This window comes from Zophobas morio, unplaced genomic scaffold (genome assembly GCF_036711695.1).
Source record: "Zophobas morio isolate AGI-343-1 ecotype UQ-CSIRO unplaced genomic scaffold, CSIRO_AGI_Zmor_V1 ptg000600l, whole genome shotgun sequence".
NCBI lineage: Eukaryota > Metazoa > Arthropoda > Insecta > Coleoptera > Tenebrionidae > Zophobas > Zophobas morio.
The window spans coordinates 132,235-157,963 of NW_026972703.1; the positions used below are offsets into that span (position 1 = coordinate 132,235).

Genomic DNA, 25,729 nt, shown 5'->3' on the forward strand with positions numbered 1-25,729 from the left:
CACTGCAAGGTTATTACTATCTACTACTTACAACTAGCTGGGGGCGCCATAACCCCCTCCCCCCTCCCCACTTTTTTTTTGTCAAGAAACATTTTACATATTCATTAGCTAGTAGCCCTCCTGGGCAGCTGTTTTATTCCTTCAGAAAATTACATCACGGAGAAGTATAAAGCTTAAGCGCTAAAATTCTTTTAGGATGTAGCGTAGTATTTAAATTAAAAAATGAAGACCCCTATAGAGATTATAAAGGGTGAGCTAAAGCACCGAATTATTAAAATTAGTTGTTCACGGAATATGTACTTTTAAAATTCATAACTTTGGAACACGGAGAATATTTATTAAAAATATTAGTTAGTGTCATCCAGTTAGGACCTACACGTTAATATACATTATGAGGTTCATAAATTTTATTATAAATAAGACGAGAACCAATCATAAGCTGAGGTTTGGCTTTTATATTAACCACTTAAAATAAGCACTCGGCCTCTTAATCTTGAACAACTATGAAAGGTATAAATACTACTGCTAGTTGAAAAGAAGCTAACGTATCATAGACTGCAGGGGGTAAACTATCCGTTGAGCCGTTGGGGGAGTGTTAGTGCGGTCCCGTCTTTGCTGTGGGCTACTCTTGAGTTTCTTTGGGATGTCCTGTGGTATCGACTTTCAGGCACCTACTTGGTATTTGGTCATAAGGTTTTTAGCTTGGGTACCTTTTTATAGCTTTATCGTAGTTATTAGACTTTTTAACTTTTATTAAAAAAATATTGATAATCGCAAAGTGTTTTTAGAAATGATTTCGTTACATAAATAGTTATAACTAATATATATATATTTAGTTTATACTTTAATAAGTAGCTGCACGTATTTGTATTAAATAATATTAACTTCTTTGTATTTTTATGCTGGAAAGTTAACTTTATGGGGGGCGTCGGCTTTAGATTTTTATCGGCATAGAGGAGAAAAAGGTCGCTTTATATAGTTAAATAAAATTTTTTCTTTTAAATAAGTTTAAATGAATTTTTAGTTTATGGATGGCAGCTACCTGTAGCGATTTTTGTTATTTTATGTACTACAGTAGCGAAAGAAGCAGTGAGCTTCCTCTATCAACACTTATTGCAGGGTAAATTTACTCAGAAACTTTCTTAAACTAATTATTATTTTCTAATAAATATTTTTAATACTAACTATATATTTTGACCTTATGTGATTTCAACTCTTATAATAAGTTTTATGTAACCAAAATGTTTTATATTTTTGAGCTAATTATCAAATTATGATCCATTTTAGGTCTTTATTTCTGCTTTATTCTGCTGTTTTTTGATAGGCTTGTGATAGGTAAACTGTGTAATATGTTTGAATCTAAATTTTACAAACATTGACTTAACTAAAAAACTATATTAAATTAAATTTTTTTGACTTGAATAAGTTAGTAAAGAAATTTTAAGAGGTTTATATTATTATATTTCCACGGCATGACGGCATTGTGCTTTTTTAACTTTTAATAATTTGATATATATAAGAAGTTAAAAATTATCATTCACTCTACAAGGGGGTAGACCTTACAACAGCTATAAAAAAGAATAGCTCAAGCTGATGGCTAATACTAATATTCTATATTAACTTTGCACACTCTCTCAACTTTGTATCGTTAGAACGAATTTTATTAAGTTTTGTTAAACTGGTTTTATTGTGAAACGCGTTTTGCGTTAATACTATGGTTTATTCGTGAAATAATCTTGTTTTCTTAAAGAACATTTCATTATTTTTGCTACGCCTGATCTCCTGAAACTACTTGTGTGTTTGCTCAGTTGGTGGATTTGTTTGTTAGTATTTTTTTATATATATCGATATATCTATACTTTGAAACTTTTATAGAATTATTTATATATATATATGAGCCTTAATGTTTTTCTGTTATAACAAAGGTAAGCATTAATATATTACTTATGTTGTTATTATAGTTGATAACTAGACAGAGAGCTTTAAAGAGCTTTAAAGTTTGTTTTTTGATTTTATTATTTTGTTATTAGTTTTTGTAAAATTAATGTATATATATATTGAATAAAATGGTCAAAGGGTTAGCTCCTTGCAGAGTTGCTGCTATTTTAAACATACGTTGGGTAGATTTTAAAAATATTAATTTATGAAAAAAGGAGATGGGGTTTGCTATAGTTTTTAAAGTTCATTTCTTTCTGTGCTCTTTAAATTATAGTAACAGCCAGTAATCAACGGGCTCTGTATTAATATGAGTGTAGAATTCCTTCGGTTTTTAACTATCGGTTCTGTTGTTGAATGTTTGAACTAATTTATTTCTAACTCAAACCATATTTTTAAACTTTGCCGTATAATTATAATTATTGATTAGTAGTTACTTTTTTTTTGGTATATTAAGCATTTATATTTCTTACTTAATAAATTTAATTTTATAATTATTTACGAGTACAGTATAGAATCAATAGTTTTGTTATAAACCTGCTTAAATAAAAAAAAATGGTAGCGAAGGAGCCCGTTAATATTAGTTTATTTGCCCTTCTTACAACTTTATTATGGCGCCATTTATTATGTTTCGTTATTAACATTACTATTGATGTTATTTTACTAGCTACGTATGTCGCCGTTTTGATGCTTATATCGTACGGTTGGAAGATCACACGAGACAGGCATTAGATTTTATAATATATATTCGATGTAAAAACATAAATATACTTATTAAAAGTTATATTAAGTTTACTGTGTGTAATAGAGATTCATACTATGTATATTTATTGTCTATAATTTTCACTAGAAAATTTTAGCATTTATATTATATCTCTTTCTCCATTTGGTAGACTCGGAGACAATGCTAAGACCCTGTTTGTTGTCCCGCTCTTGTTTTTCGTGTCCTCTCTGGTGCACGAGGGCGTGATGCAATCGGAATTAACCGCTAGAGAACAGACTCCAGACCACCAGCTGTCCATTGCCGCCAAGAATCTAATTGCTTTCGTATGTATAAATACATCTTTCCTTATTGATTACTTAAAACTGAGGTTATCGTAAAGCTTAACGGTATAAGCACTGGTCTTTCTTGTTAGCAATGACTATGCAGAAAAAAATTATATTTAAATACTTTAAAATATTGACCCATAGAAGCTTCTTTCAGTAAGAGGAGCTGTACTTTAGTTATAGCTTTTACAAAGACTCTATGTATTATTTAGTTGTTATATAAAAATCATTAATGTTACTACTAAAACACTTTTTTCTCTGCTTATGAAAGCTCTTGAAGTAAATAAACGAATTGTAGATAGAATAGAATACATGTGTATTTTAGGTTTTTTTTTTAAGTTGGTTAGTTGAAAGCGCAAGTGTCGTTTAGTTTTCCCTTTCCCATTGTTAATACTTTTTTTTTTACTAGTTCTAATACATATTATTCATTTATATCCATTTAGTCCTCCCTCATTTGGACTTTCACTGTTCTTTACATGGCGGTTTGGATACATCAAACTGTTAATGTTGAGAAACTTGTTCTCATCGAGAAGATAACAGAAGACCTCAGTAGGCGGCGACAGGCAAACGGTCACTTATAGAATATTAATACTGAATAATGCTGAAGTACGATACTAGAAGAGAGCATGTTTGTGGACGACGACTTAAGAAACGAGGAAGAAATCGCAACTCAGCAAACCTCATCTGGGATATTTGCAAAAGACTTTAACAGAAGTGCTGCCTCTGATGCGAGGTTTCTTTTCTCTCTCAACAACCTTCGAAAATTTGTTATTTGGCTAATAGAATTATACTGTGGATATTCCTTAGTTTTTACTAATGAGTATATCTGTTGCAGGATGCCAACGTTTGAAGAGCTCAAGGAGGAAGTGGAGGAGGAAGACAACAACCAGTTTATCCCCAATTCAGCGAAACTGACCCTCTTATCGTATCAACTATGCATATTTGTTGATCAGCGTTTCCTTTTTTACTACAGTGCTATTTAGTTTTGTTATCTTTATCGAGCTTATTGATATTTGTTTTTCTAAATTGCGAAAAATAAAATTAGGGTTAAAAAAAGACTCTTACTTTGTTATTTTTATATATGCTAATTCTTCTATTTCATTAGTAGCTTAGAGAGTATCATAATACTGATAGAAAAGAACTAGTTAGCAACTGCTCATAACCTTTAGTATAAAGTCAAGCCTATATGACACGTTTTTACCAACACTATTATATTACTTTAATTATTTTATTACATTCTCAACTTTTATACTTTAAGTGTTGTTTCTTTAATAAATATATTTTTTAGACGCTTTTTCTTTGCGGTGATGATTTATCTTGTCGCGCTTACTTTTTACCGTTTGATACTTCTTTTCAAAATCGGAAGTGTGAATTTCTGTGCCTTGATTTTTTACGATGCCATCTTTTTTCTTTTTACCGCCTCTTTAGCGTAACTTTTATTCATACTGTATTTTTTACTTTTTTTTATTTAATGGAGTGTACAGCAATTAGACTAAAAATTAATATCAATATTGACTCAAGGATGTTAGTTTTTTTAAAATTTATTGTTTATTTTTATCAGTGTTCTTAAGGCTTCGATGTGTTTAATTTATCTCGACTCTTGCAGGTATATCTTCCGTCTGCGAGAGGAGAACCCCTACTTTGTTGTTCCTCGTAATGAAGCGGTGGGTATCCAGGACCAAATATTGCACGATATAAACGTTCAGACATTGGCTGAAAGCGAAAGCGGCAGTGAAAGTGGTATTGGCGAGGCAACTGAATAACCAATAAAAACCTCAACTGTTTACTTTTATATACTTCTTTTTTTGTTAAACCAAGCTTAAGTAATAAATTCTTTTTTTCCGATTCAACTTTAGTAAAATTTTACGATTGTGTTATAAAATTAAATTTTAATTCAGAGGCCAATAAAAGAGTTTACTCTTTCTATCCACTTTTGATTTTTTTTTTCTTCCATTGTTGTATAACAAAAGTAAAAGGAAAGTTGTTATCATTTTTTAAGTCGATTCCAAGGGCCCTATTAACTATGTTATACTCTTTCACACTGTCTCCTTTTTTAAGATTTTCTATAAACGTGATGTGGTCTCCAATAATAGTGCAGTCATCAACATATATACCTATGAGAGTGTCACAGTTATCTTAGTAAAAAATACACTCGTCAGTTTTGTTTTGGTGGTAGCCATATTTTTTTAGCCTGTTGGAGAGATCTTCGTAAAAGTCTTTCAGGTTCAAGCCATAAAGAGTCACATTAATTTTTAAGACTCACGTACTTTTTTGGTTATAGTGATCTACTAAAACTTTTCTCTAATTCGTCCATGATTAGGTAAAAGCCTTGTGGTATGTAAACATTAACTGGTATATTTAGTTTTGAGATGTAAGAAGACTGTTGTTATATCAGTGGTGTGGGTGGGCATGTTTAAAATTTTTGATATAGCAAGAAGTAATAGAAAAGTTGATTTTGAGAGGACAGGAGAAAAAATTTCTTTATAATCAACGTTTGGTATTTGTTGAAATCCCCTTCTGTGAGTTTAGCTTTATATTAGTTGTTAGTTTTTATGTGAAGTCTCCATGTAGTCGTTATAACTTTTTTAATGGGTACGGTATTAATATCAGTAATATCAAATCCATCATGAACCCATTAGTGATTCCAGTGCGTTTGTGGCTGCAAATTATGTAGTGACCTCTATTTTCTGAATTCATAGCTTCATTGTAGGTTAAATAGTTGTGTTGTAGGCATTAATTGTGTTTTGGTTTTTCTTAGCTTGATAGTAATCATTTTCCAAATTTCTTTTAGTTAAAGTGCTTTGTTGTTCCTTGAGTATACAGTAGGGCGAGTTTGGGGATATAGTCATTTTATTTTGAAAAAGATCGTAGGATTTAGTTGGGAAAGATCTTTTATTATAGAGTTTTTAGATAAGCTTTTAAGTTGAAGTTGTTCTTTAGGTTTGTCGTTTGTTGATAATGCGAGTTCATTAAATGCGTGTGTTACTTGTTTGAGTTCGGTATTGTCGGTCTAAGTACGTGGGTTAACTTCTAAAGATTGAGTTGTTTTGCGAAGTTATATTTGGTAAGAATTGTTAACTGGGATTTTCTAAAAAATTTTATGGTAGAATATTTGTCGTTTTTTATTAATGCATTGTTTTTTTCAGTTGAGCAGTGAGAGGTTTTGTTTTTTAAGTCTGTCCTTTGTTCAAGTTGTGGTTGTATTTTCGTATCAGTAAGTATTAGAAAGGTAGAGATTTTTATGAGGCTTTTTCGTTAATATCAGGTTGCTCATATATAATTTCTTAATCTTCAATTTCAGTATCCGAATTGCAGTTTTGTGGTGCCTGAGGGGAGGGAGGGGGTTGAAAAATAGGTTAATGTTAACATAAGCTGGGTAGGGGGATTTGTTCAACTGCGTGTCAGGTGTTACGTCATTAATATTATACGTGGTTATAAGGAAATAAATCTTCGAAGCAATTAACGTCTCTGTATCTTACAATCTTGCCAGTACTTGTGTTTAGTATATTATATTAGTAAGTTGTTGGGTCAATGGTTTGAAAGGAGAATATCTTCTAGAGCACAGTCTTGAGATTTCTTTTTTTAAAGTGTGGTCATAGAAAAGAACTTAAAAACCTAACGGCTTGCACGACCAAAGCCCCCGAGGATGCAAGACCAAAGATTTCGTTTGGAGAAAGTTGTTCGTCCTTTTTAGGATATGATATTAATAATAAATGTTCCATTGCGACGGGCTTCACCCCAGTAATTTATCGGAAACTTTGTCTGTTTTAACATGCATCTGATCATATCAGATAGTTTGTAATACTCCTCTCGCTCAACATACATTGTGGGGTGTCTTAAGAACCGTTAATAGTTTATTATCCACTTGTTAAACATCTTAAAGCAGTCTGTTATTTATTAACTCATTTCCTTTATCCGTTCTTATTTCCCTTCTGACTGCAGGGGATGTGTTACCATTTATTATGAGATATTTTATATATTTATTGTGCTGTTTAAGCCATCGAGTTAGTAGATACTTGATCTCGATTTTTTTTTTTTTGGCAAATAATGTTATATTCCGATTAAACTTTACGTCGGTGGCAACAATTACGTATCTGTGGTCATTGTAAGAGGGAATGTCCCAGTACATAGTATTAATGTAAATTAGCTGTCCAGGTTTTCGATTATCGTGAGTTTTGCTCCTCTTATTGGCCTTTTTCATTATCATTTTACACTTTAGACAAGTTTCTCAATCTTCATTTTTTAAAATAAGATGTGTTTGGGCAAATTTTTTTAAATCAGGGATAACTGATGCGGTCGTGTTTGCAGTGCTCTTTAGGGACTATATTATACGCCTCTTGATTATTTGTAGCAAACATAGAGTAACTGTCAATGCAACTTCCGGGATCTAGAATAAAGAACCCCTTGAAAAATAATGCAGTCGTTTTTTTATGTATATCTTATTACTATCAAAGTGAACATTATAACCTTTTTCTTATAATATTTGCCAACAAGAAATAAGGTTATGTTTAAAATTAGTATCCAAGTTAGCTTTGCTATTATCAAGACAATTTAAAAAAATATATATCCGGTTTTATAAGCTATAGAATGATCCTTTATTGTATTGATTGTTTTTATCATACTCTACATCAATTACAAATTCTCTCTCTTTGATAAAGAGAGGATATAAGCGCCAGTATCGACTAGCATTTCACGTCCAACGGGACAGCCTTTTCAATAGCTCTTAGTGGGGTTGTTTTTCGGTTAGGCAAGCCTTCTCAATGTGACCTATTTTTCCGCAAAAAGAACAGGATTCTCTGATGTGGGGGCATTAGGATCTAAGTGAGGTCCACCACAGCCCTTGCATTTAAAGTTTCTTTTTTCGCTATTGGTAAAAGGGTACTGCCCTTGTAAAATTTAGTTGTACTAATAGTATTGAAAAATTTAATTTTAGATCCGTCCTCTGTATTATTCTTAGTTTCTTCTTGAAGTAGGGCGTTAAGTGCATATCTACAATTAAGCGAGTTAACATTATTGGAATAATACTGTTCTAGAGAAATCACATCATGTCTAACTTTATCTCCTACTCATGCATAAGGGCAGCAATATTATGTAAATTAGTTATTTCGTTTATGTGAGGTGTTAATTTTTAACTGTACCTTGTTCTTCAATTTAATTTGAAATGTATTCTAAACGATTTTTTTTTTGCAAATTGTTGAACAGTTTCGTCATCCCGTTTCATGGCATTGCAAAGTTCTTATATTTTGCTCATATATGCTACCAGCGACTTTCTACCGAAAGCGTCTTTAACGTTTTCATATGGCTCGTTCCAGTTCAGTGAATTTTATTTCCTCTATGTTAGATTTTTTATACGTTTGTGTGCAAGCTGTTCATTACAATGTGTATACCATGTGCTGCCCTTTTAAATTTATTGTGTAGTAACTTGTGGTTTTCCAATTATTTCGTGTGGTAAAAAAAGATCGTGTAGCCCGAGAGTTATAATGCCAGTTTAATATCGTTAAGGCATTGCCGAGGTCGGGAGGCATACTTTATATTTGTCCTTGACGTGCATATTGTTGTATATGTAAATCTGGATTGTTCTGCATTAGTAAAAAATGTTTTATTTAACGTAAGGGAGAATAACAAAGTTTAACGGTAAACAAATAAATTAAAGAAGTGAGTGAAGTATCGAGTTATAATAGAGGTTGAGAAGGAGATAAAAGAATGTATTATAGTGAGTTTATGTTTAAAATTTAATAGAGTTTATTTGTAGGTAAAGACATTAATTTGGAAATGTTAAGTTGAAAAAGACGTAAAGGAGATAACCATCCAATAGGACGTAGAGTAAAGGGTCCAACGGAATGTAGTTGAAATATTGCGATCCAAAAAATGTAGAGAAAATAAAAGCTCAGGTTAAAACTTGGTGCTGATAACATAATAGAAAATGAGGTAAGAGGGAGGGGAAGAGACTGGAAGACCGTCATATTTTAGGGCGTTTGTTACATATTTACAGTTTTCTTTAATTATTTTTTTTTTCAAATTTTGAGAGCGGAAAGTTCGGGATTATTAATTTTATTAAAGAGGTTCAGAGTAGCAGCGTATTGTTCTTTACTTTTTAAACGGTGCTCTAAAATATCAAGACTCTGCAAAAGGCAATGAAAAAAAAGCGAATTGAATAATACTTTAATCCTAGTTTGCTAGTTGAAATTACTCGTAATCCCAGGCACTTTTTAAAATTGCTACGATTTAATTCCGCGTAGACTGCCATCGAAAGTGTGTATCCTTTATCAAGTCTTAACATTTTCAATATGGTTTATAAAAATATTGCATTACCACATGGTGTTACTCGGAAACTCGGTACTACTAATTGTTAGAAAATTTGCTTTAATGATCCAGGTTAAAGGTTTTAACCTCACCTCATCATACTAACAAAGCATTTTTTACCATGCACATGTTTATAAATTTACTAACTGAAACAGATTTACTGGGGGCCGCTAAGTCAGCTAAAATGTCTAGTTAAGCTTACAAGCTCGGAGTGGCGTCGCTTTAAGTTTATTATATATGCGTGTAACAACTTCACTCGCCTCAAGCTATTTTTAATTGCTTTCCTTTCTCTTATATAACACCCTAGCCGTAGAAGCGCCAGGTTTGAGTATCACTACGCGCGGGGGACCCTAGAATTAACAATATAAATAAAACGGGAAAACAGCTTTAAATAATAAATAATTAGGCCCAAAATACTACATTTTCAGAGTGTCATTCTGGTAGCTTTTTTCGTAGTTCTTACTTTATAATAACCTTCTTAACTAACTGCAAGGAAATGGACAGGATCAATCTCTCTAAAATTGCTTCTTCTCTCAACCACCGAAAAAATTTAACCAGAATGAGCATGTAGTTACGGACTCTGTGTTATTTGCTATCTAACTTTAATAGCACTAACGACCAAGAAGGCGAGAACAAAGAGACGGGAGTTACCTTAAATTATTTTACTTTTAGCACTAGCATACTACGGTCGGCCTTCTCACTGAAACCTTAAGCCGCTTGTTGGAGCAAGAGCGCCCACAGTGTACTCTCTTTATAGAGCTATAATGACTGTCCCGAAGTACTAAAAAGTGGGAATACAATGGCTCGAACCCCCGCCATTCCGCCTAGCGCGGTGGAAACCGCCAAAAACCAACCACCACCGAGAGAGGCAAGGCAGTCACAGGCACAAAGACCTGAGGCCACCCGGAGACACTGACCGGCACCACTAGTCAGTTTATTACGAGCTATTAAGCCGTTTATATAACTTTAACAAAAGGTTAAAAAAAAAACATTTCCATTCATATTTGTTTAAATTAAATGTAAGATTCTTAGAATAAACGTTTAATTTGGTTTCGTTTAAATGGTACGTCAGAGATATAACTACCATATTTGTATATGTAATAATTGTTAACATAGTCTCTGCCAAACTGTTTAATAATGCGTTTATCTCATAAATATTAGTTTGATATTTTGAATGGTTTTAATTACTATTTTGGAGTGGGTTATTACTGTATAGATGTGTAAGTAATTGTTAATAAACTTTTCTTCTTAATTCCTTTAGTCTTACAGATATTAAATTATTTCGTAAAGCACATAATTGCTATACCTCGTAACCCTTATTAATCTTCATTAGCGTTTCTAGCTCAAACTGTTACTCGACCGACAACGCAAAAATGAAATTAGTGAAAATTAAAAAAAATTTTCAAGGTTTTGAAAGACGAAAGTTTGTAGGAACTAGGGCGGTTTTTACTTATTGGCCATATCAATTATATTTACCTACAGACTCAACGCGATATGATGAAAAAACCATAAAGGAAACTTAAATATTTCGACTAAATTGAATGGCTTCATACAATTATGATAAATAGTATATGAAAAACGGGCCTTCTTTTACGGCAAAACATAATTTTTGAGTAGTCTTCATTACTTGACAATGAGCTGGTCCTCAAAAACAATTATTTAGTCTTCCAACGCAAGTCTTAAAAAGAGTTCATATTACCTGAGAAGATACCTTCTCGTATTATTATAACATAAAAGTTGTTTTCAATACTTTCAAACACACAGTGCAGTGATTTGACTTACTTAATATGGTTAAACGACTGCGTTACTTTCTTCGTTTACATTATGGCCTCTCTTCTCTGCTAACCGCTAAAAATAGGGTAGCCTAACTTAAAAAAAGTTAAGTCGCGGAAGTGAGGTATTTTATATTTTTAAAATGTCCAAGAACAAACTGTTTTGTTTATATGGAAACTCTACACTAATAAACTTTTGAGATACAAGTCGATAAAAAAGGCGTTAAGAAGTAAAGACTAATAATTTTACGAGGTTCAAAGACCTTTAATGCTTAAAGTTTAAACTAATAATTTTTCTAACTTCAAAAAAAAAACCTTTACTTCGTCGAATTTTTTTAATGGCGTTTATTCAATTTCTAAACATAAAAACGAACTAGTTAGCTACATTTTAATAGCTGTAGTAATTGCTCATAAACGAGGAAGGTGACAGCACTGACGGGGGCTCCTCTAATAACCGTGGCACCCAAACCCCTATAAAACGGGCTTATTCCCTCATTCTTATAAATTGATTTGGCCACTTCCAACAGTCGGCAGTCGCTTTGTAGGCGATCTAAAACTTGAATTCGTGTCTTCAGCACGTCCACAGGGTAACATGACACCCAGCTGAATGCTCCAGCTATAGCACCTTAAAGATAATTACGTTAAGTAAACTTTGAAAATACCCGCTAGCCCTACCCAATAGAAGTTATAATAGTGAAGACCAAAGAAAAACAAAAAGATAAAAACATAACTAAAACTAGAAGGAATTATTACCTTGAAAAATACTTATATAAAATTAAAAAAAATAAACAGAAATTTAGAATGGAAAAACTAAGTGTTGACTTTCAACTTAAAATAACTTAAGTTTAATTAACTTTTAAACAAAATGAGATGTTCATAATGAAGATAACTAGCTAATCACCTATCCTGTGGCGAAACTAAGGTTTTTGCCCGTAAGCGCTTATGTTGCTACCAAAAAGGACATGTATAAAACCGTAGCTAATCTTCTAGTACTGCACAATAGGAAATGATGCAACAACAATATTTAACATACTTTAATACAATCAAGAATGATATTATAAAAAGTAACTAAAGAATACAATTCATAAATAATTTCTTAATACTTATAAAATAAGCCTTAACGAAAACGTATATTTCTGTTATCTTAATGTATGTTTTTAACCCTTTAACTGGTGCGAATGTTTATATACGTGGTTAAACTGTAGGATGAGTCAGATTATCTTTAATAAAGTTTCTAATATATATAAATGAGAATAAGCTCAGACTGGTTCTATACGAAAACCTAATCAAAGTCGCTGCACATAATTCGGGTACGTTCATACCCATTCAAACCCATGGTTTATAAGCCGCATACAAAGGTTCGTACCAGTGAAAGGGTTAGAGATCCTACGTTAGGATCCTTATAACTTCAAAATTTTTAACAATATAACAACCCTTCGAATTTTATAAAATATTTAAAGTTTATATATAGTTAAAACTTAAGAATTATACGAAAAATAATTAAAAGTTATTGTAAAAAAAACAATTAAAAAGATAAGATTGGTTAACAACATAGTTTTTTTTAAAAAAAACTTGAGCCCCACCTGCTAACAATTTTATAAAAAAAGCTAGTACTTTTTTTTTAAAAACTTATATGGTTCAACACAGAAACGTTGTAACTTACGTTTCTTTTAAAATTAGTTTAAAAACATTAATAGAAGTTTAACTAAGGTAAAAATTTAAAAAAGTTTTACAGTTCAACAAGAGTTCACCTAAAAAAATAAGAATTAATTTAAATTTTTTTTATTTTTTCCCCCTTTAAAATTATTATTATAACTTTAAAAACAATAAACACTGAGGTATATTCTAGGTTATGCTACTAAAAAGTTTCTTAAAGAAGTAGTTAAATTAAAACTTGGCTATAGGTTATACTTTATAAATCTGTGCCAGGATAATAATAAAAATTTATAAAAGTAACCTGCTGTAAGAAGATGTGAAGATTTTGGTTGGTCTGAATTAGAAAGTTGTAGAGCAATATTCTTAACTTTATAGTAACACCAGTAATAAATTCCGAAAGAAGGGAAATCGCGTAACAGAGTGACTGTAGCGCCATGAAAAAAACCATGTAGTAGACCATATCTATTATATATCTTCTTCATTAAGAATATTACTTCGTGATTTGAATGAACGGAGTGCTCAACTTGTAATTTACATTTAAGAAGCTCAATAGGAGTTGTAACAATAACTGAGGATGCTCCAGCAACTGAACCTGAAAGAAAAACTTTCCAATCTTCTCGTTGAAAGGCTGACTTCGAAGAAGAGAGAGGAAGTCGGTCTTCCTGAAATTCATGTAAAAATTTCTCCGATAAAGCATATGAATAAAACAAGACAGCATTAACACAAGTTGCGCCAAGCAAGGGGGGAAGCAAGCCTCTAAATAAACCCGAAACGCCTTCATTCGAGATAGTTTTCTTTAAACAATTTACTATGCCATTGTAACCCTTTTCTGCTTGTAAGCGAACCTTAACGGTGTCAAGAGGTTGTCCTATGATAATTCCAGCTCCACCAGCAATTCCACCAGCAAGTAATTCGTTAAAATGTGAAGACATTTAGTAATGTTTTTATAACCAAAAATAAGTGAAAAAAAAGAAGTTTACGAAGGTAATCCCTCACAAATTAATTTTTTTATTTACATTATATGATTGAATTGTTATTTTAATGTTATTGTTATAAAGCTAAGCGCAAATAAAAATTATAAATAAACTACTTTCCCTATTTTCCTTAATGTAACAGTACTTTCTACTATAATTTTTATTAGACTGGTGCGATAAATTAAATTAGCTTCCAGTAAATTTAACTTGACATTTATAAAGAGCTATATGCTAGAAAGAATAGTTATACTATATTTGGTAGTTTAAAATTTAGCACAGCACTTGCTTTAGTGAAAATTTTTAAGCACGTGATTTATTTTAGACCCAGCGTCACCAATATCTCTTTACTAGTAGACTACAATTGCAGTTGGAAACTTCGATTACCCTTATGTTTAAATAGTATAATCACACTTGATTTTTTTAAATTTTTTATAATTAAATTAACTGTAAAGTTTATTATTAAAATATTCATGTTTATATTCTTTAAATATTTACATAATTTATATCTTAATTGTAGAACAATTTCCCCATCTTGTGAACTGTTAGTATAACAAGCAAAAATTAGCTCACCTCATGTACACTTTTTAAATTTATATTTAATATCTTAAAAGTGGTGAAAAAACTTTTAAGGAATATCATCAGATTTCTTACGTCACATAGATTAAGGTGGGACTGTGACACGAGTAGCCGATGAGGGGTTAATGCTAACTGATAATATGAACTCCTTAGTTAGTCAATTCGGGGACTCCATCAAAATCGCATCGCAATCCCTCAAGTTTATTAATAAATGGCTTTAAATTTTCAAATTTCACATAATTACCTTTATTAAATACTTAAGATTTTAATAAAGTAAATTAATTGAGTATGATACCTGCTGAAAACTAAAAATAGTCGGTCAACAATTCTGCGTTAATATTATAATATCAGTAATATAGTGGATCCCTCGTAATTATAACTTCTAATACTCATCAATTAATAATTTTTAACCTTAAATAAGCTCACTACAGCTTTTGGTTTAGGGACATATGCTTAAAGTAATGAATATTATTTTCAAAAAATGCAAAAAATTTATTTTAAAACTTTTTTCTTTCACGTATAGCTAGTTGTACTTTCCTTTTCCTTTAGCTTAATTTTGAAAATTACCACACTTAAGACTGGAAACAACAAAAGTTTAAGATCAAACTTCTGTGCCACCTCTTATTACACATTAACATGTAATCAAGTAACACTTCATTTTTTTTAGACAGTACCATACAAATCTGTTTTAGGATATTAAGCCGCCTTGAACGCTAACCAATCATATATAACCGTGTACTTATTTAGATCAGACGTAATTACAAAAAATTGGTGTTTAATAAAATTTTTATGCATACAACTGCTTATTGATAGTTTTGAAAAATAATTTTTTTTGGCGCAGGACATTTTTAACCAGCTATAACATATTGATAAAACAATTGAACCTGACAAATTATCGAATTATTTTAACATTCTTTAACAATTAATAGCGTTAGCGCAATGACAAACTGGTGAAACCAAAATAGGAGAGAGATAATGTACCGTCTTCTAAATACGAACTGTCTTCGTTTTGATGGGGCGTCCTTATAAATGCCTGACCCTTTAATAAATTCGTTAACTCCCACTTTTTCACTTTATAGGCTTAAAGTTCAGCTTTTGATAAATTTATCCACTCTTCTAGCATAAGTGTGCTGTTCTTTTTTTTAAGTGCTTCTGTTCTTATTGTTGCCAGAAGTTCCGCCACTGTCACTCTCAATAAGGCCAACGAAGTAATAGGGTTAATTGTTAATTTTTCCTCAGTAAAGTTTCAATATCGATATATCTTGGTCACTAAGATTATACATACCGTGCATTCTTATTATTAAAAACTGAAGATACAATAAAATATAAACAGTTTCTGCCTTTAGAGTACACAATCCTACAAAGTCCAATAGATGAAGGGAGCGGTGTGAGAAGAAGCAGGACTAGTAGTAGAATTTTACTTCAGTCTACCAGGCGGTACTCATAATAAAAGAAAGATAATCCTTTATTCTTTAGTGATGATTTTCTTCTAAACCACCGGGAAGTTCAACATTGACTTTTTTAGAGCCTACTTCGGCCCTATAAAAAACAAATGAAAGCAAAACAATATGAGAAAAGTGCCGCTGAATAGACTTGCTATACTAGCCACGAAGTAACAATAAATATAAGATTCTACGAATGGACAATACAAAAAAAGGTAGTAAGAATAGAAAGAAATCTATAATACTAAATAAGAATTTATAAAGATAAATAGTCAATTCAAATAAATTTAAAAAACCGATACCAATTAGTACTAAGTACAGTGCCTCTACTTTCAGAAAAAGATTTGTTCATAGCACGCCTTGTATCGTCGTCAGCATTAGCATAGATTTTTTTAAAAAGTTTTTCTAGAGCTCCTTCACCTATTAAAATATTGATTTATCCAACTACTGAATTTTATATTGAGAAATAGGGCTACCTTCTTCCTTGCTTTCCTCCTCTGCTTTCTTAATTTCCCAGTCAATTTTATTCCAATCCTTCTTTTTTTTTAGCGCTTCGCTATTTTTACTACTATTTTCATCCTTAGAAGAAACTATTTTACGTAACTCTGTTGGAGAAATCTTGTTGCCTTCTTTAATTAAACGAGGCCAATAATACTCCGTTTGTTTCCTTAGTTTAACTTCAATAGTTGACTTGCAGATCCGAAAGGTTGAAGCTTCAGGCACAACAAAATCGAACAAACGAAGTAACACCTTTTGATTTTTACTTAGAAATTCTAATTGTAAGTAACTGCCATCCCCATATTTAAGGTTGATATCTTCCTTTTTTAAATCTATTCTTATAATAAACGATATAATTGACATATATTGTATAAATACTTACCTGAACAGAAAAATGTAACAGTAATGTGACTGTAAGATTGTATCCACTCAAAATTAACGTCTGAGATAAAACTATAAACTCATGTTATTAATAACTATACATACAACGTATATCTTTCAGCAGCAATTATTCATAAGATATATATTAAAAAACTTTAAGTATGAATTTAAAATGTAATAAAAATGACTAAAAAATACCTTAAGTCCCTCTCATCAGACATTATGGATCGCAAAATTTAAGCTAAAACAATTTAACTATATAAAGTACAAGCCTCGAGACCTAAAACTCCAAACTAGCAAACCACGACCCTCGAGGAGGCTCTGCCTTTACCAGAACTGCACTTAAAAATTAAATAATTTAGCACATTGCACTCCCAAATGGTCAACTAATAAAAATTGTGGAAGGTACTCGACCATCTGTAGCATTCTGCAAGTTCCTCACTTCTGTTGTTTATTATTTCAATATTATTATTATCGAAAACCTGTAATATATATTTAGTAAAATAATAGTTTTACTTTTTTATAATTTTTCTGTACACTGGCTAGTAGCTCTTTTAAACTTTAGATTTCTAACTTTTTGCATGCCGGGCGCTTCCTTTTTTTTTTAAGCTTACGTTACTAGTTCCTTCGGTGGCGACTATAATGAAGGTATTCTTTCACACTCAATTTAGTGTTATTATATATATATATTTTTTTTAATTAACTTCGTGACTACTATTGTTAAACCTAATTTATAAATACGAGTGGCAAAAGTATGTTCTTTAAACTAATTTTTTTAAATTTACATAAACCTTCTTACTTACGTTAGGGCTGCCAATAATATATCTTATCTGGAGTATATACTAAGGAATAGTACTATCAAGTGTGTTACTGCAGGTATGAAGGAGTCAGTTTGCGGAAATAAATAATTAACTCCCGTCACTCCACAGTGAGTATGATGTGCGAGGTGGTTCATTGGTACATCATGCAGGGTACACGTTTTATAAAAGCAACTTATTATATAAACATGTAATCTTATTAAATGCAAGGTTATTTTAAATAGACCATACCGTTTCTGAATTTAATAAGGTTTAAATTTAGCTTTCTTCCTTGAAGTTAGACCAAAACGTTCTGTACCTTTCATATTTGAAAACTAAGTATTGTAGAAGAAATTTGTTCTTTATTTGCAGATCATTTTAACATATACCTCTTTTTACTTTATAAAATAGCTTTTTAAAACGAAAAATTTAATTTAAACTTAATACTTATGAATACTAATTATTTACACTTATATTAATACAAGGGGATTTCTTGCGCAGTTCACTTGCCGTTTTTGGAGGTGGCCTGTGCTTCTCTACTTCTTACTACGGATTAGCTATAAATATCGTACTTATTTGAATAGTTGTTTTTGGAACGAAAACTTTAATTCCTACTCTTAATATATACTAAGCCTAAATTAACAATACGTTTGTTATAGACTGCGAATTTTTTGATTATTTCTATAATTAAGCGCATTACGGAATAAAAATTTTTTTGTAAATAAAACAAACACCTAAGGTTTAATAAAAAGTTATTAACGGCAAATAAACTTAAATATTTAGCCTAAACAACTACCACGAACTTAAGTATAGGTCACCTGAACTGCAATTTTTGTTGGATAACAACTATCAGAGAGCAAACTATCACTACCAATTTGATCTTATGTATTCTAAGACTGAGCGACTCAGATATATATCCTCGCGAACCACAGTAAAATTATATACTTTATAAATTCTTCGTTAGTTTTTACCTCTTAGCCACGTGTTCTTTGTTTTAGGAGGCTTTTATTTTTATGTATGTATATATATTTTTTTTTACAAATTAAAAGCCATTTGCAACTCGATGGAAAACAAACACTGTGGTGATGCTACCTAGGACTCCGCCTTCAGTGAACCCCGGTGTATATCACCCAATTAGCGTTGGGCAAAACCGTGGAGGCGGTTCTACTACCCAGGCTGGGAGAGCTTGTAGAAACACCCAAAGGGCTTTTAGAATTCCACTTTGGACTCCGAAGAGGCCACTCGACACACAACAAATTTTGCGCTTTACTGGGTGGTCAACTCGGCATTTCTATTTTTTAAGAAACCCAAGGGCCTCGTATCTTCCACGTTGAAAACGCCTTTGACCGCGTATGACAAGGGGCCCTCCGACGCAGGCTCCTCACATTAGGTTCTCCATTAGCCTTCTACAGCGTATTTGCGTCGTTTTAATGCAGGTCTTTCGAGTGAGAGTTGGGCGGTGCTGTCGCCATATCATCGACTGACAGCTGGTATTCCGCAAGACTCTTTGCTCTCACCCCCGCTGTACATGCAAATACTTCCACTCCCTGCGAACCCTCACAGTCGCGTTGCACTCTATGCCGGTGACACTGCAGTTTACGCGTTCTCAAAGAGCCCCTTATTCTTACGGCCACCTACCGCGTTATTTGGAAACGTTTTCCAAATGGTGTTGACCATGGGGCGTAACCATAAATGGAATGAAGAGCAAAGCAATTCCCATCTTATTAAGACCCAAAATGCTACCCTCGCCTTTAACCCTGGAAGGTGTAAGATCCCATTAGGCTCTTAGGTCAATTACTTGGGGTCGTCATCGATAAGCCACTAACTTGAAGGCAACATGTGGACCTAGGGTCAAAAAAAAAAGCAGCAGATTCACGCACTCTACCGCTGCTGTGTGCTAAAAGCGAAATGTCCCTGCATAACAAAATGCTCCTATATAAAGTATGCATGCGCCCTATTATGGTCTACGCATCTGTTGGTGGACATAAGATAAACCGTCGAGGATTGCACCTATCCAGACGTCGCAGCACAGCAGGCTTCTGCGACTCATGACTAGCGCACCTTATTCCTTGCGGAACGATAGGTTACATGACTACCAGATTTGGAACGACTTAAACTTTTTCCGAAATGCAACTTCAGTTTCTTTTTTAGGCATCCAAACCACTAGTGGAATCAAGAACGTACATACGAACTCTAAAAGGCTCATGCTTCAAAGGCTCCCGCGGTGCGCTTTAAGAGCACATTAACAGTTTTGTTATACCTTTACACACATAAAAAGTTTATTGTGAGATGAGCTGCCGAAATTGAATATGGTCTAAACCTAATATTTTATATTATTTGCGCGATCAAGCAATCCGCTCTCTATATTACCGAGTGTCTGCGCAACTTAAAAAAAAAAAGAGGCCATTTGCTTCTTTTTTATTTAATTTTTTTTTGCTTTGAGAAGCCTAGCTTTAGTTTTTAGTGGTTGATGGAGATATCTCCAGTTTTGGCAAGCTAAATTTCTGGCCTTAACTTCCTAGATGAACTGTGACTGGGTTTACCTGCACAAGGCTGTTTCACCCTGTATGACAATTATCTTAGGAGCTGAAGGCGTATAATCTTATAACCTTGACATGGAGGTCTATTTTCATGTGCCTCGTAAGCACTACGTCTTCTCTTTCTGAAGCATGGGAGTTGTTACTTTGTGAATATGAAAAAGGTCAACTCAAAACCTTTTTTTGCTTGAATAATGGTAACATTACTCGCAACTTCTGAATTCATGTGATTTCAAGATTATATTAGTGTTTAACAGTAATCTAAACTGTAAAATAGTTCTGGCCTTAACATGTTGATTGCCTTCTTGAAAGGACTTGCAGGAGTATATAGCAAAGTTATTGATTAGGTCTCATAACAACACTGCTTTTCAACCCTTTGCGTTCATATCAGAAAAAAAAGGTTAAACTAAAGATGTCTATGAAAGATACAGCTTTGTGGCAAACTTTTGGTCTCATTAGATAAGGACAGGATTCTATTGAACTGCAAGAAATACTTTTTCGATTGCGCCTTTCCTACATCTAAATTGTTTAGAAGGGGTCACATCAATTGTGAAGTGCTTTGTCCTTGTTTTATAAACCTTTTTCATTTCTGCATTTGTAATAATTTTACTAACCCATACTTTATTTTCAACTTGTTAGTCGCACTGCTATTGATATAGAACTATTCTATTGTCGTTGATTTCATGTCTTTTGTTTATTTACATTTTAAACGCGACTGTAGTACCCTTCATAGCAGCGACAGAAAAGATCGTGCTGCAACCTATAAAAGGTATTAAAAATGGAACAAGGTTACAAGCTTTATTTTGCAATGACATTAAGCCAATCTTTTATTCGTTAGTAAACTAATAGAGGATGGGCGGTGTTGGTTACAGCGATAAAACTGATTTCTTAGTTCTACTACGTTTGTTTTCACTCTCCACAGGATAAGCATATCTATAGATTACAATGCCTTGAATAGGGAATGCAATCCCACGGGATCCAGGAGTCAACAAAAATTATTCTTTTTACCAATTTTTTTTGTTACAGCCTGTAACTGACAGGATTAAAAAATTAACTTCTATTTTGGTAAGTTGAAGGTTCTCTTTATATTAGGCGTACCTACAAGAGGAAAATTTAAAAAGGAAACTTTTAGCTGAAAAAATCCTATCCTACTTAGACGCTTCTATTACTTACAAGCCATTTTAAAAATTATTAATAAAAGGATAAAATAAAAAAGAATCGGAAAGTTTAAATTTTTTTTCAATGCTCTAACTAATGATTTCGGATATGGGAATTAATAAAAACTAATGTCTAAGGTGTCCTCATTCATACGACAATAAACGTTTACATTTAAGTAGCGTCGGTTTCTTTTAAAGGTCCAATCGTCTAAAGTTAATGAGATCTACCATAAAAAAATGTTATAAATACAATTTAACTAAAAAAGAGAAAAAATCACTGTGACTTTGGAGATGCAATGCAAAAATTCCTTAATCATTCCATGTTTAACGGATTTGCCATATTTCTTACGATATATCTAACTTAATGGGCTGAAACAGGTAAACTATGCCCGATTTAATGTATAACTTTTTTTAATTCATCCGAAGTGATAAAAGATTAAATGGAAAGCCATCTAATGCAACAATTCGAGATATTATCATATCAGTGCTTTCGTTTTGAAAACAATCCTCCTATTTCCTTTTTTGGTTGAACGCGTGATGTCGGCTCATTAAAGTCGTCATACGAATTTCCAGGTTCGGTCCCTTTTCAATACTACTGGACGGTGGTAATTCCTTTATAATTTCTAACAACCTTACGGGCGGTTTTTTTCAAATGGGTATGTATTCCTTTGGTCTATCTAGCACTCAATTTTACAACTCCGGAACATTCTTTGAACTTTACAGATTTTTTATCCGTACTTTTTAAAAAAAAGTATAGGGGGATGCCGGGCCCGAAACCACTTGTTCAAAGTAACTACTTTCTTTCTTTCACCCATCGTAACAAAAAAAAGAATGAAAAAAGATCCGAATATGGGTTACATGTTTAATTTTAATTCGAGTTTACTTCTCTATTGTTAAAAACACGTGATAGATGATACTGAACAGAACATGTTAGTGTTAAGTGTCATAAGCACGTAATAAGGAAAAAAACATCCCGGATGAAAAAATCTTAAAATTTTTTTAATGATATCTGCAAATATTCATTAATAAGATAATCAAAGATTACAACTTTATTTTTCAATCCCACAAAGCGCGGGGTCCCGTTTGCATACCTAGCCGTGAGCCATCATTAGCACCACGGCTTTAAAATTTGAACTTTTTCCGCTTCCTCCGCCATTACAAGGGGAATCATGGTTATTTGCTTTTCCTACTCTTATTGATATGCCCAAGTGCAGTGGGTAGCCTTACCTAATTTGAAATCATAATAACGTCCTTGTGCTCATAGGAGAAGGGCTTTAAACACTTTCTTTTTTGAATATTAAGTCTCCTTCTTTCTTATTATAACATTTGAGCTTTTTTCCCTTTTATTTTAAGGACTTTAATTGGAAGGAATCTTCACTTTTCCATGTTAGGTTGTGTCTCCTTTCTTTCCCCAATATTTTTTTCGGGTCCCACTCCCTTCGCCTGAATCGTCTTTATTGAATTCCCATTAGCTCTTTTCTTTCAGGCTTTATAAATAACAGGACATCTGGCCAAAAGGCTAAGCTTTCTTTTTTCTTTTTTTATTATTCACGCAATCTACTACTTATAAAGCGAAAATGAAATGCGTTTTCTTTGGTTTTAAGGACAAGTATTCCCCTTTTTTTCTTCTCCTCACGATTGCTTTATTATGGGATTAAAAAAAAACCAGAAAATTCTTCCCGTTCCAACCTTTCTTTAAAAATATACAAGGCCAAGGAGAACCGTGTGCTCCACCTTATTTAAATAAAAACCTTTCTTTTACTTTTTTTTTCCTAAATAGAAAAATATAAATAAGATAAAAAATCTTTCTTCCTATGATTAAGAATAGTTAAGTTTTTTTATATAATTCATAATCAAATCTAGTAAGATAATTGGTGAAGTACAAAATTACAAAAAAGTCAAACATAAGTCCACTAGTGTTTTGGACAAGATGGCATTAGGGGTTAAACGTAGGACATGAAATTATGTGAACAGTGGTTATAAAACCTGGTACTTAATAAAGTATATAAGTAAAGCTCCCGTATTACGAAAACTTTATTGACCCTATTATAAAGCTAGTGAGATGTGACAACGCTGAGATATTTTGGACCATTTTCCCTTATAATAAATATATAAGTAGGTAAGTCACAGTAACTTACACGCTGTTTATAGACTCTACAAAGTTAAGGGGTTTCTGAAAAAAACAATAAGGGGCCCTCCAGTATTTGAATTATTGCCCGAGCAGAGGTTCTGACTTTGGATGTTTCGCGTTCTTGGGAGCAAAGCGTTTTATAGTAATCCTCTTAAATCTGGGCTGGATGAACGATCAAAAAATAGGTTACTCTGTTGGAGTCAACTCGAATCACTTAAAGTCGTATAAGCAGTGAGCAGTGATGGTCTTTTTGTTGTAAGTGTGATTTGTAAAAAACGAATTGATCTTGGAAAGGGCAATAAGGACTCAATATACGTGCCTAACCGAAGTCATACCACAGCTAATATTGGGATAAAATTTACTTGGTGCAACTGCGACAGAACTAAAAACTTGAAAACTGCGATTATACGTGAAATAATTGATGGTATACGCGCCAGGCTAGTGAACATTGAGCTATAGAAACTAAACTTTGTATTTTAAGAATATTGGTACCACATAATTAACTTAAAATTCAACACCTAAAGCGCGCGATATTGCAACGCCAAAACTTTTAAGGAAGCACTAGCAAATACATGTTGGAGCGGTTGCAAGAAATTAACCGGAAATTCTATCAATCCAAAAATTGCACTTGGATCTCCGCCATGTCGCCAAAAGACAGAAAAAAAGTCTTTGAAAGTGGGTCTTTCTAGCTAAAAATGACTTTGACGGCAGTGTTAATAATTTTAAAGCTCAAATTTGTGTTAAAGGTTTTACTCAAGTATATGAAAAGATTGACTGGAAACCGTTAGTTTTGGTGCGCAGTTGAAGAATTTTTTCTGTTTGGCTGCCTCTACGAGAAGGGAGGCGCTGCATTTTAACTTAGACGTTGCACTTAGATTCCTCTTATCGAAAAAAAGGGATATATAAGGATGTCCCACAAAGATCAGAGGTTGGCAAACAGTTTGACTAAGGTAGATTGCTAAATCGATCCCTGAGCTATTTTGAATTAAATTGTAACCACGCAAGATGACTTGGTCCAGTTTTGGCTTTCGACGAATTCACAGCGATTCCTTCTTATCTTCATCGTAACAAAAGGAAACTTATGTTGCTTATATTATATGTTAATAACTGTTTAATTGCCTGCGAGAGCAAAACTTATAGCAAAGATAATATTTTGCGTGAGTTCCAAACACGACATCAACCTCTGGGGAAAAACTCGAGTTTAGGGATGAGCGATGAACAAAATTAAATTAGAGTTAAAATAATTTAAAATATATAACTGTCATAACAAGATTTAAATGAAGGACGCAAAATTATCAAAAATTTTAATCTTAATAGAAATTACCTGTCAAGTGAAGTACCAGTATACGTACTGTACAGGGAGCTCTTTACTCTACTTAGCCATTGTAACTAGGTCTAATTTACCGTTTGCTATTAAAAAAAAATTAGCTTAAAAGGCCAACAGGCCTTTTAAGTTCTAAACTGAAAGGGTAGAGCGCAGTAATATGGTAAATGAAAAGAACAAGGCGCAGAAGCACGAGCTACCTTTTTTTAGCTGATCGACGCGCCGGTTGTTTGTAGTGGAAAGAGCTCATGGCCACCTGTGAAACAACCAAAGAGGTCATATGGCCCAGTACAAGTTTGCGCGTTAAGTATAGCGAGAGCAAATTGTCCCCGCAAGCCAACACGTCTGCAAATGTTACCTGTAAAGTGCTGTAACATTTAGTGAACACTTCTCTCTCTACTGTTCCCCGAAGTCCTCTAACGCTTTCCACGCGGAAACAAGGGTCATATCAAGCCTTTCCAGAAACTTTAGTGTTTATTAAACGACCTTACGCGCGGCTTGTTTAGACAAAGGCTGTCATCAACCAGTCACCGACACTACGTTAACTGGTAGCAAATATCACGAGAGACTTACCTACCATGTTTAAGATAAACAAGGGCCTAGGCTCCATACTTACTGAATTCCAGACCGCAGTAGGAATTACGGCAGCAGCTTAAACATAACTGTATAATTGGCCAAACACAACTCTGCATTGACGCCATACTTAACTTCTGCAGGAAGAAACAAAGCTTATTCTCATTTATGAGGGAAACCAACTTTTCTCAAAATCTCCTTCGACTTTTTTTGCAGGGTACCGAAGCTAAAAGCTTTTTTTTAGCTTAGCCAAGAGGGTCCATTGTTATCACCGCTTATGATTTTCTTTACAAATTTTCTCCTGTAGCACAGCACCTCGACTATTTTAAAAAAATCTATTGCTACAACTCCTAAAATGCAGTATATGAAACTCGAACATCCGCCGCGAAAAAATTAGGCCGGAGAATGCGAGCTGCTTCCCCTTGCCTCTCTGTTATTGACGCATCGGCAAGCTATTTTACCGCACTCTACCTACAATATCATCTAAAACGGGCTACGGAGGGGCAGAGACGACATCGGGTCCTTATAAGTGACCCCTTTTGCCTCTTGTGGGTATTGGACTGCATGCTTGTTGTAAGCACTACAGTTTACAAACTACGCGTATAGAGGACGAAAAATAAGCCATT

At 33.0% G+C, this 25,729-nt stretch overlaps 3 protein-coding genes and 1 long non-coding RNA gene across 5 annotated transcripts; 2 read left to right on the forward strand and 2 right to left on the reverse strand.

The window, feature by feature from the left end:
- The first annotated feature begins 567 nt into the window (after positions 1 to 567).
- LOC135121516 (uncharacterized) lies at positions 568 to 4,756 on the forward strand. 2 transcript variants are annotated; one of them, XM_064045818.1, is made up of 11 exons: positions 568 to 706; positions 911 to 965; positions 1,025 to 1,120; positions 1,288 to 1,335; positions 2,603 to 2,660; positions 2,829 to 2,982; positions 3,426 to 3,552; positions 3,601 to 3,715; positions 3,818 to 3,907; positions 4,271 to 4,411; positions 4,589 to 4,756. In XM_064045818.1, the coding sequence occupies exons 1-11, from the start codon at positions 644 to 646 to the stop codon at positions 4,743 to 4,745; spliced, it is 1,104 nt and encodes a 367-aa protein (XP_063901888.1). In that variant the 5' UTR covers positions 568 to 643; the 3' UTR covers positions 4,746 to 4,756. The 2 variants fall into 2 exon arrangements, with proteins under 2 accessions (XP_063901888.1, XP_063901889.1); XM_064045819.1 differs by having other exon boundaries at positions 3,604 to 3,715.
- Positions 4,757 to 11,434: 6,678 nt separating this feature from the next.
- LOC135121524 (mitochondrial carnitine/acylcarnitine carrier protein-like) lies at positions 11,435 to 13,645 on the reverse strand. Its single transcript, XM_064045830.1, has 2 exons — positions 13,015 to 13,645; positions 11,435 to 11,682 (listed from the first exon to the last, which is right to left on the reverse strand). The coding sequence occupies exons 1-2, from the start codon at positions 13,643 to 13,645 to the stop codon at positions 11,435 to 11,437; spliced, it is 879 nt and encodes a 292-aa protein (XP_063901900.1).
- A 2,018-nt stretch (positions 13,646 to 15,663) lies between these two features.
- LOC135121530 (protein SGT1 homolog) lies at positions 15,664 to 16,881 on the reverse strand. Its single transcript, XM_064045838.1, has 5 exons — positions 16,783 to 16,881; positions 16,586 to 16,656; positions 16,182 to 16,535; positions 16,008 to 16,125; positions 15,664 to 15,802 (listed from the first exon to the last, which is right to left on the reverse strand). Exons 1-5 carry the CDS (start codon positions 16,803 to 16,805, stop codon positions 15,736 to 15,738), a joined length of 633 nt encoding a protein of 210 aa, XP_063901908.1. The 5' UTR covers positions 16,806 to 16,881; the 3' UTR covers positions 15,664 to 15,735.
- Positions 16,882 to 17,095: 214 nt separating this feature from the next.
- On the forward strand, positions 17,096 to 18,063 carry LOC135121504 (uncharacterized). Its single transcript, XR_010279011.1, has 4 exons — positions 17,096 to 17,232; positions 17,393 to 17,555; positions 17,613 to 17,652; positions 17,867 to 18,063. It is a non-coding gene; the product is annotated as an uncharacterized LOC135121504 (long non-coding RNA).
- Positions 18,064 to 25,729: the final 7,666 nt, after the last annotated feature.

Coding starts and splice junctions, on each gene's coding strand:
- LOC135121524 (XM_064045830.1), bottom strand. CDS start 13,645: ATGTCTTCACATTTTAACGAATTACTTGCTGGTGGAATTGCTGGTGGA. Junction 11,683..13,014: donor TTCACATCTTCTTACAGCAG/GTTACTTTTATA, acceptor ATTATCTTTAAG/GTGCTATAGCTGGAGCATTC.
- LOC135121516 (XM_064045818.1), top strand. CDS start 644: ATGTCCTGTGGTATCGACTTTCAGGCACCTACTTGGTATTTGGTCATA. Junction 1,336..2,602: donor TTTTGATAGGCTTGTGATAG/GTAAACTGTGTA, acceptor TTATTTTACTAG/CTACGTATGTCGCCGTTTTG. Junction 3,553..3,600: donor TAGGCGGCGACAGGCAAACG/GTCACTTATAGA, acceptor GTACGATACTAG/AAGAGAGCATGTTTGTGGAC.
- LOC135121530 (XM_064045838.1), bottom strand. CDS start 16,805: ATGTCTGATGAGAGGGACTTAAG. Junction 16,657..16,782: donor TCTGATGAGAGGGACTTAAG/GTATTTTTTAGT, acceptor ATGAGTTTATAG/TTTTATCTCAGACGTTAATT. Junction 15,803..16,007: donor ACTGTACTTAGTACTAATTG/GTATCGGTTTTT, acceptor TGTTTTTTATAG/GGCCGAAGTAGGCTCTAAAA.